At 41.7% G+C, this 17,981-nt stretch overlaps 1 protein-coding gene across 3 annotated transcripts in view; it reads right to left on the bottom strand.

Moving 5' to 3' along the window:
• The window catches only part of ZC2HC1A (zinc finger C2HC-type containing 1A), a 53,637-nt gene that overhangs the window by 15,559 nt on the left and 20,097 nt on the right, over positions 1–17,981 (bottom strand). For all 3 annotated transcript variants that reach the window (XM_053244640.1, XM_053244638.1, XM_053244639.1), the window contains 6 exons: positions 14,819–14,895; positions 13,528–13,644; positions 12,212–12,353; positions 10,082–10,230; positions 5,114–5,189; positions 2,318–2,423 (listed from right to left, as the gene is read on the bottom strand). In XM_053244640.1, coding sequence (XP_053100615.1) covers positions 2,318–2,423; positions 5,114–5,189; positions 10,082–10,230; positions 12,212–12,353; positions 13,528–13,644; positions 14,819–14,895 — 667 coding nt within the window. The remainder of the gene's footprint in view (positions 1–2,317; positions 2,424–5,113; positions 5,190–10,081; positions 10,231–12,211; positions 12,354–13,527; positions 13,645–14,818; positions 14,896–17,981) is intronic.

Raw genomic sequence — 17,981 nt, 5'->3', positions numbered from 1 at the left:
ATCAGGGAGCACTTCACAATTCACATTTTTCTTTGTGCGTTACGAGTATAGCCCATTTTATATCCAGGGTAAAAAAAACAACCCACTGTTTGCATTGGTTTTGGCAGGCAACCTCGAACTTGCAGTAAAGCCCCATAGTAAACCCGTGGTAAAGCCTGCTGTCTGGGAAGCTCCAGGTGTTATTAACCCAAAATAATAGTAATGGCTCCAGATTTAGGATGTTGTCAACAACTATTATGTTTGTACCTCCACTGATAAGGTTCACAGGCTGAAACTACAGAGCTAACCATACTCAGCCAAGTGTTGTTTGTGTTGTGAACCAAAACACAGCTTCTTTGCTTGGCTTGTACTGTCTTGTTTTATGCTGACACTCACTGTTGGTTGTTTGCCCAGAGCTTCCAGCATTAGGCCTCTCTGATGCTAGATCAGAATTCCCGCATACAACAGACTGGAATTGGAGGGCAGGATGCCAAATGGAAGGCAGTTGGGGTGAACAGTTCAGTGAGGAAAAGGAAAAGGAGGCCATTAACATTTCCAACAGGGGAAACATGGTGATGGCTTGATGAGATCACCATTAAGGCCTCATTTGAAAAACTGTGACCCACTGATCTTCCGTGCAGGAGGAGGATAAATTCATACACACGTTAAAGCAGGATGACAGGGAACATTTAATATAAAATATAAAATTAAGAAAGCAAAAAAAAGAAAGAAGAGAGGTCAAAACAGGACATGATTGCATTCTGCAAGCTAGGAACATAGGAAGCTGTCTTATACCAAGTCAGACATTGGTCCATCTAGCTCAGCAATGTCTACAATGACTGAAAGTGGCTCTTTCCCAGCCCTATATGGAGATCCCACAGATTGTACAAGGGACCTTCTGCATGCAAAGTAGATGCTCTGTCACTGAGATAGTGCCTGGAAATCCCACTAGAACCGTATCCTGATCAAAAATAAAGAAAACCTGCGCAACAAATCATGCAGAATGCAGGCACACAGAGCAGTGCGCAAATTCCCCCAAGACCCCTGCTTTGTAAGCTGGTATTTGAGCCACTGCCTGCAGCAGAATGAGAAATGCTGCCCAGAATAACATGGAATCTAAATGAGCAGTTAATCATTTACAAATAATTCAAAACTAAAAATTTACTTAAAATGTGCAAGCCATCAAAAATTGATGGGGGGAAACTCAAAATCAGTGCTAGCCATGGAATAAGTCATGACAAGTGGTTGGCCAGGGACATACTGATGCACATCACCATTTATTTGATGACTCAGAAATGAAAGTAACGCCTTACTTGCTACAGAGAAGGAAGCGAAGCCTGTGGCATCCAGGCCTGGATGCTCTTATCATACAAGATAATGGAAACACAGCATTTGGGTAACTGTACATATCAATTCACTTTTTTCTTATCAAAATAATTCCTTACTATATCTTAAATGGCACTTTGGCATCCAAATGACTAAGCCATTCTATTCAATAAGCTTAGTCATTCTGTTGGGATGTCTGTTAGGATGTCTGTTGGGATGTCAGAGCATCACCATGCTCTGGCCAGAATAAAAGGGAATTACATACAAACCAGCTGGACCAGCAACATCTTAATCAGAGAGACGCCCCACCCTTCTGTAAGTGGCTCAACAAAGCCAAGTATCCCCAGTGGCAATGGCTTTGGGCTGGCGTGTGTGGGATCATCTGGAAATCCCTCCAACAGCGAGCACTGCTCTTGAGGCAAATATGTTTCTCTGTCTCTTCCCCCTCTCACTTCTGGTGCCTAAAATGGTGCTATAGCAAGAACCCAGGCACCAGGAAATGTATTACTAGAAAGGTTCCTGGATTGCTGCTGTATCCATATTCGAAGCACCAGGAAGGGATGAGGAAACACTGGAGTGAGGACGAGGAAACCTTCTGGAGCAGCAGCAGGTGCCACCAGAGCAACAGCCAGGTAAGTGGATTAGTGACAGATATCTGCTCAGACTAAAATCCGTCTGGCACAGACTTTAAGGGATTGCAATGCTTACCTCATATTTAAGGTGAATGTTCTGAGTCACGGATCGTAATTCATACCAAGGAATCCTTACAGACACATCACATTATATGTGTACTTGATGAGCCCCTGGTGGCACAGTGGTAAAACCGCCGCCCTGTAACCAGAAGGTTACAAGTTCGATCCTGACCAGGGGCTCAAGGTTGACTCAGCCTTCCATCCTTCTGAGTACCCAGAAATGTTGGGGGCAATATGCTTAATCATTGTAAACCGCTTAGAGAGCTCCGGCTATAAAGCGGTATATAAATGTAAGTGCTATTGCTATTGCTGCTACTTACCCAGTTTGTGGGGTTGTCTTTGCTGAGTTTTTATGAGCTGGAGATGAATTCTGGATTTTGTTTCCTACAGGCCCACTTGTAGACAGCAATTTACTGGCAGGTGTACCTTTTTAAAATAAACATGACATCACTTCTGTGCCCAATTCACAGAGCCAAACTACATGATACAGGACAAAACTTGAAGTAACCACAGGGGAGCAGTCAAGCTGGATTGCAGCAGCAGCCCTCTAGAAGGACAGGGGGTTCATTAATTTCCCCATTACTATTCCCTAGATCAAAATCACCCTCCGGAACCTGCTATCAGCCTAACTGGAGAAGAAGAAATAAGGTAGATACTTCTAAGGTAGGTACTTCTATTGTAGGACCTTCACCTAATGGGGCAGCAGGGAAATGTTTTGACTAGCAAGCCAGAGGTTGCCGGTTTGAATCCCCACTGGTATGTTTCCCAGTCTATGGGATACACCTATATCGGGCAGCAGCGATATAGGAAGATGCTGAAAGGCACCGTTTCATACTGCGTGGGAGATGGCAATGGTAAACCCCTCCTGTATTCTACCAAAGACAACCACAGGGCTCTGTGGTCGCCAGCACACTTCACTTCTATTGTATTTATCCTGGCAGGCATAACAGCAAGTAGAGCAGGTGCAGGGGGAGAGATTTCAATTGGAAAAGTAGCAAAAGGGAGAGGGTTGGCCAGCTGAGGCTGAAACTAATTAAATCCCAAGTCATACACACAATAAAGAACACAAGTCTGACACACCACTACCGTGGGAATGGTGACTAGCCCAGGGTCACCTGGAAAGCTTCAGGGCTGAGTGGAGATATGGACCCAAATTTCCCTTGTTCAGTCCCAATGCTCTGTCCACTACACAATGCTTCTGATTTCTGAAATAGCAAGTCAGCAGTTGCAGCCTTGCAAAAGTCATTGTTTCATATGTTTTAGAGCAGACTTGCAATCATTTAAGACTACAAACAGCTTTCTGCCTTTGACAGTCATTTTGCCTACCTCTTATCCAGTCACCACATTATGCAGCTTTTCCAGCTGCATAAAACCATATGCATCTGCTCTATATTGAATCAGACCACTGGTCCATCTGGTCAGTACTGTCTGCACTGACTAGCAGCAGCTTTCCAATGTTGCAGACAGGATTTTTTCCCCGGGCTGTCCCGGGCATGCCAGATTTTGAATCTATGATCTTTTATATGAAAAGCATATTTGCTACCACCAAGTTATTCTCTCTCTCTGAAAGGGTAAATAATGCACCCCAGTACCAGGTTCTTTCTGTAACCCTAGGCAACCAGGAGAGCCTGCCATAATAGGTTCTCCTGATCATTTAAGAGGCAATGTGCATAGCTGTGATACCCGGGCCACGCAGAGGCCATGTGCTCGGGCGCGCGGTCTGCATAATGGCCGCTGGGTGAAGGCCGAAAACCGGCCGAAGAGCACCCAAACCAGGCGAGGGGGTCATTTCGAAGGCTGGCGGGGGAGAGAGAACATCCGCGGACAACCCCCCACCCACCACCTTTAGGAACTCCTCTGAGGGGAGTAAAAGGTAAAATATAAACAATTTTTTTAAAAAAAGAATTTAAAACTCGTGAACCCCTCAAACATTGGGGGGTGTTCAGTCCAGGGTCAGACCAAACGGGGAAGGGGGGTTGTTCAGTTTGACCCCAAACAGTCGAACCGAACCAGTTCAACCTCAAACAGGTTCGGAGTCAAACCTGTTTGCAGATCCCTAGCCCAAGGCCATCTAGAATTTAAAGCTTGCGAACCCCCCAAACTTCAGGGGGTATTCAGTCCGGGGTCAGACCAAATGGGGGGGTTTGGGGTCAGTTTGACCCCAAACGGTCAAACCGAACCAGTTTAACCTCGAACAGGTTCAGGGTCGAACCTGTTTGCACATCCCTAGCCCAAGACCCATCTAGTCCAGCATCCTGTTTCACACAATGGCCCACCAGATGCCACTGGAAGCCACAAGCAGGAGTTGAGGGCATGCCCTCTCTCCTGCTGTTAATCCCCTGAAACTGGTACTCAGAGGCATCCTGCCTTTGAGGCTGGAGATGGCCTATAAGCCCTCCAAAATAGTAGCCATTGATAGACCTCTCTTCCATGAAGTTATCCAAACCCCTCTTAAAGCCTTCCAGATGTGCTGCCACCACATCTTGTGGCAGAGAATTCCACAAGTTGATTATGCGTTGTGTGAAAAAGTACTTCCGTTTGCTGGTCCTATATTTCCCGGCAATCAATTTCATGGGATGACCCCTGGTTCTAGTGTTATGGGAGAGGGAGAAGAATTTCTTTCTATCCACTTTCTCCACACCATGCATGATTTTATAGACCTCTGTCATGTCTCCCCGCAGTCGTCTTTTTTCTAAACTAAATAGCCCCTAAATAGCAATAACCTTGCCTCATAAGAAAGGTGCTCTAGGCCCCTGATCATCTTGGTTGCCTTCTTCTGCACCTGTTCCAGTTCTACAATGTCCTTTTTTCGATGTGGTGACCAGAATTGTATGCAGTACTCCAGGCATGGCCGCACCATAGTTTTGTGTAAGGGCATTATAAATATTAGCAGTTTTATTTTCAATCCCCTTCCTGATGATCCCTAGCATGGAACTGGCCTTTTTCACAGCTGCTACACATAGAGTAGACACTTTCAATGAGCTGTCTGCCATGACCCCAAGATCCCTCTCCTGGTCAGTCACTAACAGCTCAGATCCCATCAGCGTATAAATATGTATGCTTTTTATTTATTTCCATTATATAAGATCATATCTGTGATAATTGCATTAACTTACTTGGTTGTGGCAAACGTGATGAGGCTGGGGGTGTTATTCCTGTAGAAGACATCTTCTTTACTGATGGTGCTTTGTACTGAAACAAACAAAACCCAATCAAAGCAATAAGTTAACAACTTAGGGCCAAGCTATACATGACATTATTACAGCTCTTAACGGAGTAAACCTTGCCATGGAACAGGACTCCAAGCAGGAAGGTAAGGGGCTTTAACCTAACTGCCATGATCCTGATGTGGACACACACACACACACACACACACACACACACACACACACACACACAGTTGAACAAAGCAGAGTTCACTGGCATCATTGGGAGCCATTTTCCTTGTTAAATAGCAGCTACGGGGGTGAGGTGGGACCAGGGTTAAAGTCCTCTCACCATGGTCCCAATCTGCTGGGAGAAACAAACCAGCTTCTGTTTATACAGATGAAAAAAAGCCCATCAGCCTTAATTACAAGCATAAACACCATGTAAAACACACTTTGCAAAGAGGCACCTTTTAAAAGTGGTGATTCTCTTTATTGAGAAGGGGGAGAACAACTAGTTAGCAACTCTAACCCCAGTACAGCATCCCGCCAGTGGCTGTTCCAGTGTCCATCTCATGTTGTTTTTTTAGATTGTGAGCCCTTTGGAGACAAGGAATCTGTTTGTTTGTTTGTTTAATTTATCTATCTCTATGTACACCGCTTTGGGAATGGTCATATACCTATTTATTTGCCCTCTACACAGTTAAGCCCAGCTGCTAGCTACCTTCAGTGACTATAGCACTGCTTCAGAATTCAGGCTTGTCCCTCCCATTCATACTTCAGGTAGACTATCCATCTCTTTTTTATATTTAAAACATGGTTTGAACACTTATTCAATTAAATGAGCATTCATCCTCTTATTTTGTTAAAAAGGAAAAGGTAAAAAAAAACCCAAGGTTTTGAAAGTTGCAAAATGTTTCAGATCTTTGCAGGAGGAAGGGGGAAATATAAGGACAAGCCAACCAGAACTGTGTCCTGACAGCTCCTGAAACAATGAAGATTAGCCTTGGAAAGAAAGCAGTTTGACTGATAAGAAACCACTGAGTGTACTTCCACATAATTGTGTCTTCTCAAATTAACTACAGCTGTGTGCACCCAGGCAATTGCTGGCAAAATACCTCCTTTCCTAATTAAAAGATGCTTCAAATAGTTTTAGTATTGTATTGGACTGGTATGCAAAAGACACAGGCTAACCACCAAAAACTCTGAGTAGATTGGGATGTCAGTCTTCCTGCCTCATTTCCTCATCTGTACTATGGAGGAAAACAGTGGTCTCTCTTCATGGGCTTATTGCAAGGACATGTAAAAGTGTACTTTGTACTTCCTGTCTGGACCAAAAATAAATCCAGCTGTTTTGACTGTTCTATTCAAATTTCAAAAGCATGAAAAGCCTTGAGGATTTTTAAAAAAGTGTATAGTGGAACACAAGGCGGCCCACTCGGCCACTGCTTCCCCTTTGCTTTTGTCCCCAAGGTCTTACATAGGAAGCTGCTTATACAGAACTGAGTCAGACCACTGGTCCACCTTGCTCAATATTGTCCACACTGACTGGCAGTAGCCCTCCAAGATTTCAGGCAGGGGTCTCCTGGCCTACCTGGAGAAGACAGGACAGGACATGGGACCTTCTGCATGCCAAGCAGATGCTCCGTGTCACTGAGCCATCCCCCATCTTGGGGAAGCAATAAGGGTGTAACAGATGGTGGAGGGTTCCTATTATTTTCCAGTCAGGGATTGTGGGGCTTCAGCCTCTAGACAACAGCTCCATGACGAGGGATGTGCGAAACATTTTGGGTACAAAACATTTTGTACTCGAAACGGGCTGTTTCGAGTATTTTGTAGACAAAACAAAATGCCCATTTTCCAAATCCGAAAGTTTTGTACACAAAACAAAACGTCCATGTTTCGGCTACAAAACATTTTGTTGTTTTGGACCTTCATTTTGTGTTTGACATCTCTTTGAATTTCCCGCCCTTCCAGCCTTCCGATTGGTGACCTAAAGCATGGCCTGACATGCTGACGATTCCCTCCTTGTTCTTCACTGGCTCTTTTGCCTCTTGCCACTCTTTAATGACCCCACAATGGCCAGGGCAAGGGGCAAGGGTGAGGCGGAGATCAAGGAGGGGTTTTCAATTTGTTCAAAAAGTTAGTTACTCATTCGCCATTCTGCCTTTCTGCCTCATTAAAGAGAGAGAGAGAACTAGTTTGCATTGCATGGCATGCCTCAAGTTGCCATGATGATGTCATGCCATTGCCAATGCCTGCCTGCCTAGTTGCCAGCCTGAGCCCAGCCTGCTATGGCTACTGTAAGCCAGCCTAGGAATGGATTTATCTACTGCATTGCTTTTTTGTTTCAGAAGAATTTTTTTCACCCCCTTGAGAGATGCCATGCCATTGCCTATGCCTGCCTTGTTGCCAGCCTAAGCCCAGCCTGTAGATTCTCTGGTAGCATATGAGATTTTCAACAACAAACCATGAATCCACTCTCATATGCTACCAGAGAATCATATGCTCAAAACATCTCAGAAACAACAACTCAGTACCCCATGGGTTAGCAACCCATGGGGGTGGTTAGCACCCTATGTGCTCTACACCACCACTCACTCTGGGCCACCCCGGTGCCCCCAAGTGCAGTTATGGGGCTGCTGAAACCGCCATCATTCCCTATGGGGAAGAACCTTAAAGAAGCATAGACTCCATTAAATCTTTAAAAATCAGCCCTCTGCCCAATTCCTTTGAAATAATTCTAGCAGCTTCCTTGCCCTCACCAAGCACTACCACCCACCCTACTCTGCTCTGGGCCATCCTCTTTCCCCCCCGACGTGAAGCTATACTTTTGCTGAAACCTCGATTATTCCCTATGGGGAAAATCTTAAACTTCAAAAATTCACCAAAAATCAGCCCTTTGCCCAATTCCTCTGAAATTTGGGTGGTAGCTTCCACCCATTGGGCACTACCACCCTTACCCACTAGTCTTGCCCCAGGGCTGTTTTTTAAAATCCAAAATGTTCCAAATTCAGATTTTGCAATTTCAAACAAAGAACAAAATGAGGGTGTTTCGGATTTGGGCCAAAAACAAAATAGAAAAAAACAAAACAAAATGCACAACCCTATCCATGACATCTCTCTTCAACTACATGGATTTGCCATCTAGTTGTAGCTATGGATCATGGACTGCACTCAAGAGTCACAATTTATGGCTGCAAGTGGTGGAAGTGGAGTACGAGCCCCAATCTGAACTGGACAAACTTGAAAGGGGCTTTGCACAACTGGATGTGCCTTTCTAGAAGAAGGGGTTATTTGTGAGATTGCCACAATACCTGCCTTGTCTCCAAGAACAAAGCTGCAATTCTTTATCACTTCTGATGTATAAAGCCCTTTTTAGTCTTGTGCACTGCATTGTGATCAAATACTCTGAAGTACTTTACACATTAAAAGTGATATAGAAGCTGACAATGTTTCCAGACAAACAGCAGTCACTCAACTTGTGGTCCTTCAGGGAACATTCCAACAATTTATTTTATCATTTTATCATCTGCTTGATGGTGCCTTTCTTTTTAAAATTCTTCAATCAACACAGTAGAATAAATATTAGCAAAACAGATAATTTCTCCTGTTTTCTTTTGAATGCTTTTAAATAGCAAGGTTTCAATAGCAAGGTTTAAGTGGCTGTATCAGCATCCCCTTCTGAGATTTTTAAAAAGAGTTTTGCTGATGCTTTTAAAACTACTTCAAGAAATAGAACTCTACAATCTTAACTTCGAGCAGGTTTTTGACATAACAGATTTTTAAAAATCAGATTTACCCCTGCTAACTTGGCAAAGAGGCACCTTTTAATGTGTTGATTTTCTTTATTTAGCAGGGGGAGGGTGATTGGCCTTATCCACTCCCCAGCACAGTACCTCCAATGACTGTTGCTGGTGTCTATCTTATGTTGCTTTTTAGATTGTGAGACCTTTGGGGACAGGGAGACATCTTATTTATTTATTATTTCTCTGCGTAAACCGCTGTGAGCCATTTTTGGAAGGGTGTATAGAAAACATATTATTATTATTATTATTAATAATAATAATAATAATAATAAACAGAGGGTTTAATACTGGCTGCACAAGAACAAGCACTAAAAACAAATGCAATAAGAGCAAAAGTCAAAAAATCAACAACAAACAGCAAGTGCCGCCTTTGTAAAGAAGCAGATGAAACAGTGGACCACCTCATCAGCTGTTGTCAAAAGATCGCACAGACTGACCACAAACAAACAAATGACAAGGTAGCAGGGATGATACACTGGAACATCTGCAAAAAATACAAGCTATCTGTAGCCAAATATTGGTGAGACCATAAAATTGAAAAAGTTGTAGAAAATGAAGATGCAAAAATATTATGGGACTTCCGACTACAAACAGACAAATATCTGCCACACAATACCACAATACCCCAGATATAACTGTAGTCGAGAAGAAAGAAAAACAAGTCAAAATAATTGACATAGCAATACCAGTGGATAGCAGAATAGAAGAAAAAAACAGAAAAAATCACAAAATACAAAGATCAACAAATTGAAAGTAATAGTAGTAGTAGTAGTAGTAGTAGTAGTAGTAGTAAAAGGCTGAAAGGCTGTGGCAGAAGAATACCAAAATAATCCCAGTGGTAATTGGCGCCGTGGGTGCAATTCCAAAACATTTTGAAGAGCACCTCAACACCATAGGGGCCACAGAAATCACCATAAGCCAATTACAAAAAGCAACATTACTGGGAGCAGCCTATATTCTGCGACAATATCTATAATAATAACAGCAACAACACTGATAATAAAATTCTGGCATCCCAGGTCCTTGGGAAGGACTTGATGTCTGGATAAAACAAACCAATCAATAACACCTGTCTGACTGTGTAAACAACAACAACAACAACAACAACAACAGAGAATAATCTATTTACCTGTGTTCGAGTAGGAAGCTTCCCTTTAGCATCAGTAACCACTTTCCCTTTACTAGCAATCCGTGCTGCTTGTTCTTTGCAGAAATTGATGTGTCTATCCGCTGCACCTTCGCCAAATCGTCTTTGACAATATGGGCACTGAATGTAATCTATATTCAAGAATTCAACAGAGATTCACAACACATCAACAATAGAACAGCTTTATTTGTTTATCTGCTCACTCTATTTTTATCCCAACCTATGGTCTACACTAGATCCATAAGATTCACAACAAAACAAACACAAAACAGAAATATTTATTCCAATTAAAAACAATACCAACATATCATCAAAACTTAAATATTTAGAAGTCAGCAGCAGCATTAAAAACTATAGTAAAATCAGTTTTAGTAGTCCGCAGCACTGAAACTATTGGCATCATAAAGCCTTTCCAAACAAATATGGTTTCACCATGCACCTTAACTCCAGCGGAAAAGGGTCTGGGAAACCTACCTAGGGCAGGAAATCCAAAGGATGATTTCTCCCTGCTGAAAAACTTCTGTTTGATGCCAGCATAGCTTCCGATGACTGAGACATTCACAACTGAGTATTCAGAAGATTATTCAGGCAGTATATGGGGATGGTGAAGGGTGGGGGTCATATGGAAGAAGCCGCGTGTTGAGGTAACATGGTCCCAGACTATTTGGGCATCTACAGATGGCTCTCTGTCAAGACTGTACCACTGCCTCCTTCAATAAGGCAGGTATTACCATCCTAGTGCCTCTTGTGAGTTTTCTGCCATTGACATTCCAGTTGCTACCCGATCTGCCTTATCACCCACCACTACTTTGTATACCTAGATGCAGCAAGGTATATCTGAACAGACAGCAGGCAAACCCAGCTTTTGCTTAACTGTGGGCTTCTTTTCATGTTACAGTTTTGTGCCATAGGAGTACTTCTACAATCCCATGTCTAAAATACAGTAAGGACAGGCCACATATACCAATAATATAGTATATGGTTGATATATAATGTAGGGGTGGTTTTAAGTACTCATTCCTTTCTTTCAGGTGTAGACAAATATGCGTTCTTGGATGATATTAGTCAAAGAGTGACTTGGGCATAGAGCAGTAAGAGGGGAAAGTTACAAGGAGGCAAGATAATATCCAGGGCTGTTTGTACTCCATGCTAAACATGGAGTACAAACTAATCCTTTACTCAAGCAATCACAATCTGCTACAGCATAAATTATGCAAATTAAGTACCCACAGATTTGATTTTGTTGTTGCATCACTTATTCTGAGATTGTACCATACTGAATAATTTATTCTGGTTTTGCTGATCAGGAGACTAAGAGGCTTTGCAAGGCACTGAAGTCCACCTGGAAACCTTATGCACATGCTTCTCTGGCTTCAGAGAGTTCAAAACTTTTTTTTCTTTTTAAATGGCAGCTGAAATCTCAGGAAAGGTAGTTCTATGCCCCATTCTAAACTCTACACTCTTTCTGCAGTCCTATGGAGTTGTGGCATGGACATAGCTTATTCATATCTAGGGATGTGCATTAACTGTCCGACCGATGGTTTGGCGGGGAGGGGTACCTTTAAGGGACCAAGAGGGTGCTCCCCACCATGTTACCCTCCCTCCCCAGCCATGTTTCCCCCGCCAGCGCTGTGCCCAAAATTGTTGCGCAGGGCACACTGGCCACTTCTGGTCTGACGCTGACTGGGGCGGCAAGAAGGTACGCTGATGCCTTGCACAGCGATTTTGGGCACAGACAGTGCCGGTGGGGGAAACACGGCCAGCGAGAGAGGGTAAGAGCACCCTCCCAGTCCCTTAAAGGTACCCCCCACCGCCACCAAACTATCCAAACCAGTATGGGCACATCCCTATTCCTATCTAGGTGGCATTAGTCTTGAGTAGAGCCTTCAAAGATAACAACTGGAGGAGGGAAAGAAGGAAATGAGTTGGACTGAATATTAGTCTGCTCATGTTCTTAGCCTGGACATTTGAGCCCTGGGGGCAGGGTTGGAGGGAAAAGACAAGATGTGCTTGTTTATCCATTCAAAGGAATACTGCATTACTAGATGTTGCAATTTTCCATAAGCGTTCATGAACTAGTTCTTCCAAGAACATCTCCAGAGTTTCACATACCAGGATCATAAGAAGGTGGTGGTGGAGGTGGAAGTTTTCCTCCTTCTTTAAGGACCTGATCAACTCCTTTGGCTGCTCGTATAGCTGCTATGAGTTCCTCATGCTTTCGTCTCCAGTTTGATGGCTTCTTTGGGGGTTCTGGCTAAGGCGGTAACAGAAAGAACATAGATTTGCAGTTGGATAAAAATATTTCACCCCCCCCTGCTTTGTATGCAATATTACGAACAGCACTTTTACATATAAAATCCTGCCTGAATCAAAAAGTCATGCCACCCTTTGGAAGAGCAAAATATCTACAATTTTTTTTAGCTCCTTTGGTAGGACAATGTGGGAGCAGTTACAAACACAAATATAGATGCCAAACATTTGACATTTTGTGAGATATTTCTGACTTTGATTTCAAAATGAGAGCTTTGCATGCTAGATGTACAAATGTTCAGGGAAGTTCACTCATTCACTGGTCCCATATACCAGATTACCCACTACACTCATCATCCTGTTAATATTAGACTTAAGGAGGCCCATTTCTTTGAAAAGCACTGGCACCTACTACTTTCATTCATATGTTGATTCATAGCCAGTTATCACATTAGTATCAGGACAATTTCTTATGTTAAAACAGTTCAGCAGTGTGAACGAGTGTGTAAGCTTTTAAGCTACAGTAACTACAGCATCAGGCATGTTCTGTGGAATATGAAATCTTGTATATTTCTGTACCAACTGAAACTGATCCAGTAGAAAATAGGTATTCTCTCTTGTACAATGAAAATTACTCATCTGAGAACATTATTAGAAGTCAAAACCTGATTAGGGTTCTTAGGTGTCTTTGAGAAAATTCAATTATTTGGTTCAGAATCAGATATCTAAGGCATGCAATATTCACAGCAATAAATGACCGGGCTCTGTTTTTTTTCTGTTGGCTACAACTCTAAAAAGCAGAATAACTTTTTGTTGTGAACTTCCAAAGTGGATCATGAAATATATGACTGGGCTCCTTAAACAAAGATCATCATCATAATAGTCATACTGCTTGAAATCCTAAAGTAAGAAATAAATTTCGCAGAAGTTTCTTAATTTCTGAATAAAAAGGCTCAGGATTGGGCTGCCTGATTTCAGATGTTTCTATGCCACATCTATTACGAATTTTAGATTCAACCCTTAAGTTACTGGCCCCTTGTTAAACAAATTATATTCCATGACCGACTGCCATGAGTCAATTCACACTCATAAGACACATGCAACTCAATGACTCATGCCCATCAGTCATGTATAGATAGCTGCCTAAAACAGTCATATTCCAACATTCATATACCCACCCGTGGTTTCAGAGGTTTCACTGTGGAAATATCAGTTCCCTCTGCTCTTTGTCTGCTGGAGTCAAATGTTTTTCTTCTCCTAGTAGCAGTTTTTTGGCAAATGGGAACATGTTTTTTCTGCGAGAAGAAGAAATGCAACAGTTATATTTGGAAAGAAATAATTCCACCCACCGTCAACTACTATTAGGGCTGTACAAACCAGGCCTGATTTGGTCTGGGGGCTGCCTTGGCACTTCCAGGGGAAGGTGCTCCAATTCACTCTAGCACAATCTGAAGGGGTTGCTTCAAATCAGAACTGGAACTTGGGCTCTTCCTCACCACTATTCCCCAGATTCCTAGTCTAGAGAGAAGTATGACTGTGCAAAGATTTAATAGCTAAATTGGGTCCAATTTGCATCCGGCTGCTGCTTTGACCTCTTCTACTCAATTCAACCCAAGCTGAAGTACCAGCCAGGGTGATATGAGTTAAAGTGGCAAAGGACAGGGCAGGCTGTATAAATGGCAACAAGGGAACAGCTGATTCCGCAGCTTCATTTTTAAAATAACTTTAGGCAGTGATTTTTTTGTTTTGTTTTTTACTTTCTCTCCTGCAGTCCTGGGAAAGGCACAGTGTATCTTGAGAACTGTAGCCTTTACTGGGTTACAATCATTACTGCAATCTGGGAAGAGACAACAATTCCTCAAGATACACTATGCCTTCCCCAAGACTGCAAGGGGGGAAGACGGAGCAGGGGGGACTTGCCAGAACATATTTTGAAATGAAGCCACAGAAGCATTTGCTCCCTCACTGCTAATAATGCAGTCTGTCCTGCCCCTTGCTTGGTAAATGGGGGGATGGTGGGATGAGGGGCTGAAGCAGCCAAATCAGACCCACCTTGACATGAATCAGCCTGAGCAGACCGGTGCTTGGTTTGGGTTAAGCAGTGTAAAAGAGGCAAAAGCCGTCTGCTCCAATTCATCCTGCCACCAAACCAATCCCACCATATAGATAACTATTGCACAACCATAGTTATCTACAGTATATAGTACAATAAAGAGATTTAGGAAGAAGGCCATTGTCTCAGAAGGATAAAGCTATATTTATTTATCCAAATTATTACCCCACTTTGTCGCAGGCAAGACAGCTATGAATTATTATAACCAAGACCTGGATAAACAAACCCCACAGTATTCAGAACAAACAAAAACATATATGCTGAAACTGCTAGCATTGAGAGTGTGACAAATTCGTAACAGCTTCACTTTTAGGAACTATGGTCAATGTAGATCCTTAATTTAATTTTCTACTCACCAGTGCATTTGGAAAGAAAGTTCTCCCACAAATCTTGCACGGTAACAGATCTTCAGGTCGCCCCACACTTCCGTTATCTTAAAAGAAACACAGACCCAAAGTAATCATACACATAACACTACAATTCTAATTTACCCTTGTTTAAGCAGTACCTATCTTGTCCACATTATTTTCAATATACCCATTATTTTCAATATACCCATACAAATGCAAGCATTACGTACAAGGTCTGGGCTTCATTCATAAGATATGGAGCAGGAAATGCTCTGCCTTTTCCACCTGAGTGGAAAGGAGAATTTCCCATATCTGGCGGGGGGGGGAGGCATTTGGGGGCACAAGGTACAGACACTAACATCTTCATTTGTAATGGAACTTGCATACGTGCAGTATTCATAGGACTGGAACTTGTGTGTTAAGCATACACTGCCACCACCACAAACTTCCTATTTAGTATTATTTGTCTGAATGTCTTAAAAAAAAAAAAAAAAAGCAGCCCACACATAGCAGGAACTGCTAAATACCTAAATTGGTATTGTCATGTATTTATCCATCATATGTATTTTGTTTGTTAAAATCTTAACAAAATAAACAGTTTAAAAATAATATTTTTCTCCAGTGTAATAGTTACCATGGTTTTCATTTTATAGAGACAGATTGCAAACAAAAGAATAGTATATTTATGTGAATGAAATGTATCTAAACTGATTCAAAACTGGTTCTAAGTGCCTTAACCAGTTACTAAACCACTTTTGACATTTAGTGTCTGAGCCACAGAGTTAAAAATATACTAATGAACCTGGACCACAACCAAACCCAACAGTTCAACTACCTGTAACACTTCAATTTATAGTACTTTTATTTTATTATAGTCATTGCCCATAATAAGAGTAGAATAATTTGATTACTGTTCAAACAAAACCACACTGGATACCATCAAAGGATACCAGTGCAGCACGCGACTTGTAGTAAATAAAAAGGTTGTAACATGAGACTTAAGAGCAAGAAGAAAGAGAGCATAAAACAATATTGGGACCATAGCAAATCTCACTTAGTGTAATGAAAGGAATATGGAGCAGAGCCTCATCAAATCTTACACGGGAGCAGTGGGAGCCACTAGCAAATTTACAGTGGACACCTAGAATCTGCAGATAGCTGTGATTCTTGCAAAGAATGCTGGACCTTGATCACACCAGAAAGGCTCTGATGTTCTTAAGCAAGAATGCAGACTCAAGATCTCAGCACAAAATAATTATACCTTAATCAGTAGATTTGCTTTCTAAGCTTAAAACATGCCTGAGTACATGATAAATACATGCTTGAGAGCATGAAAATTGATAAATACATACATGCTTGAGAGCATGGAATTTTAAATTAAAAAACAAAGACAGATTGAAATAGCTCTTCTCCTTAACATAAGAGAGACGCTTCTATGAAAACAGGTGAACTCTAGGATCCTGTATTCTGAAATCAATAAAACAGATTGAGTCTACTGTACTCAGTTTAAAAGTTTTTCTAAACATTTCAATTAAACAGTTCTCCATAAATTGATGCTTTACAGTATTAAAATTGATGTAAATAAGAAACAACACACTTTCAAAAGCCTAATGGATACAACTGTCAGCTGATCTAGAGACATTTGTTATGTGCTCAAGGCAAAATTACAATGTATAGTACTACAGAATACACAACACTTAGTGTCCCATTGTTACAACAGCAACAGCACTATCTTTCCTTTCAGTCTGCCTATTGCTCTTGGCAAATGCCCAATGGACTGCAGTGGTATTTGCCAAAAACAAGTTATCCACTAGAAACTGAATATTCTCTTTGTACTTCATCTGAGCAATAGAAAGACCTCCTGTTCCTTTTAGATATACACTCCTTTTATCTGTTCTTTTAGATATCTGTTTTTTAAAGATATATACTCCTGTTATTTTAGATATAATATTTTCTAATTTTACCCATTAGACTGTCATGTACACATGTTAGGATATATAAAAACCGACCATTGGAAAAGAAAAAAACATGTTCTCGTCATCTAGGGTCTTTCAAGGCTGCCTGGCTCCTAGGCGCAGGATTTCCTCTATAGCAAAAGGACACATATGCAGACAAAGATAGAGGCAGATACTCTTGGTGATTCCAATTTTTTTTTAATTGGTCTTAAACATAGGACCATCTGCCTTATACCAAGTCAGAACATTGGCCCATCTAGCTCAGTACTGTTTATAGTGACTGACAGCAGCTCTCCGAGGTTTCAGGCAGGAGTCTATCCCAATGTACCTGGAGATGCCAGGGTGTGAACCTGGGACTTTCTGTATGCAAAGCAGATGCTCTACCATTTAGCTACTTCTTTATTCAGGGCATGACACCAGGAAAAGCCAAGGCAGAATTTTCCATATTTCTGGTATGTCAACTTTCCAGTGTTGATACAAATCAATGTTTTGTTAATTTTTTAAAAAATGGATTTTTAAAAATTTAAATCAATTTACTTTTTTAAACACACAATTTATTTAAAGAGTACCTAGGTCAAAGATATCAGCATGCATGCTAATCATAACCCCTAATGAGATTCTGTGAACATGTTAACAGCAGTATATGGGATTGAGAGACAACGGACCTGATCAATCCTATTCTGCAGGTGGTGTGCATGCAGGGCACACACCCACACATACCCACAGTCAAGCCCTTGCCCTCTCTTTCTCCTCTAAAAGTGCAAAGACATTAGGCCCACTCACATATTATGTTCAACACTAGTACAACGAGTGTACAGTATACCCAGGTACAGATCTTACACAGGTACAGTCATTCTCATGTTATGTTGAACGCAGGTACAGAAGTATACTTCCTATTTGTACCATGCATTTGAGGGGCCTGCATCCATGTTCACTTTTTAAATGAACCCAGGTACAGTAATTTACACAAACATGTGGATAACCGTACAGACAACTGTACACTTGTACAGCATAATATCTGAATTGGATTAAAGAAGACCAATAAATGAATAGAAGATGGGGGGGGAGAGATGGAGTAGATCTAACCAAGGAGGAGTCTGGATATAAATGCAAAGGATGGTAATAGAAAGTGAAACCAACACTGAACAGAACATATTCATTTTATTTATCATCTTTGTACACCACCCCAAACTTTAATCTCTGGGCGGTTTACA

This window comes from Hemicordylus capensis, chromosome 4, assembly GCF_027244095.1.
Source record: "Hemicordylus capensis ecotype Gifberg chromosome 4, rHemCap1.1.pri, whole genome shotgun sequence".
NCBI classification, from domain to species: domain Eukaryota; kingdom Metazoa; phylum Chordata; class Lepidosauria; order Squamata; family Cordylidae; genus Hemicordylus; species Hemicordylus capensis.
The sequence above is the reverse complement of the archived record's forward strand: the minus strand, read 5'-3'. Positions and strand labels throughout refer to the sequence as shown.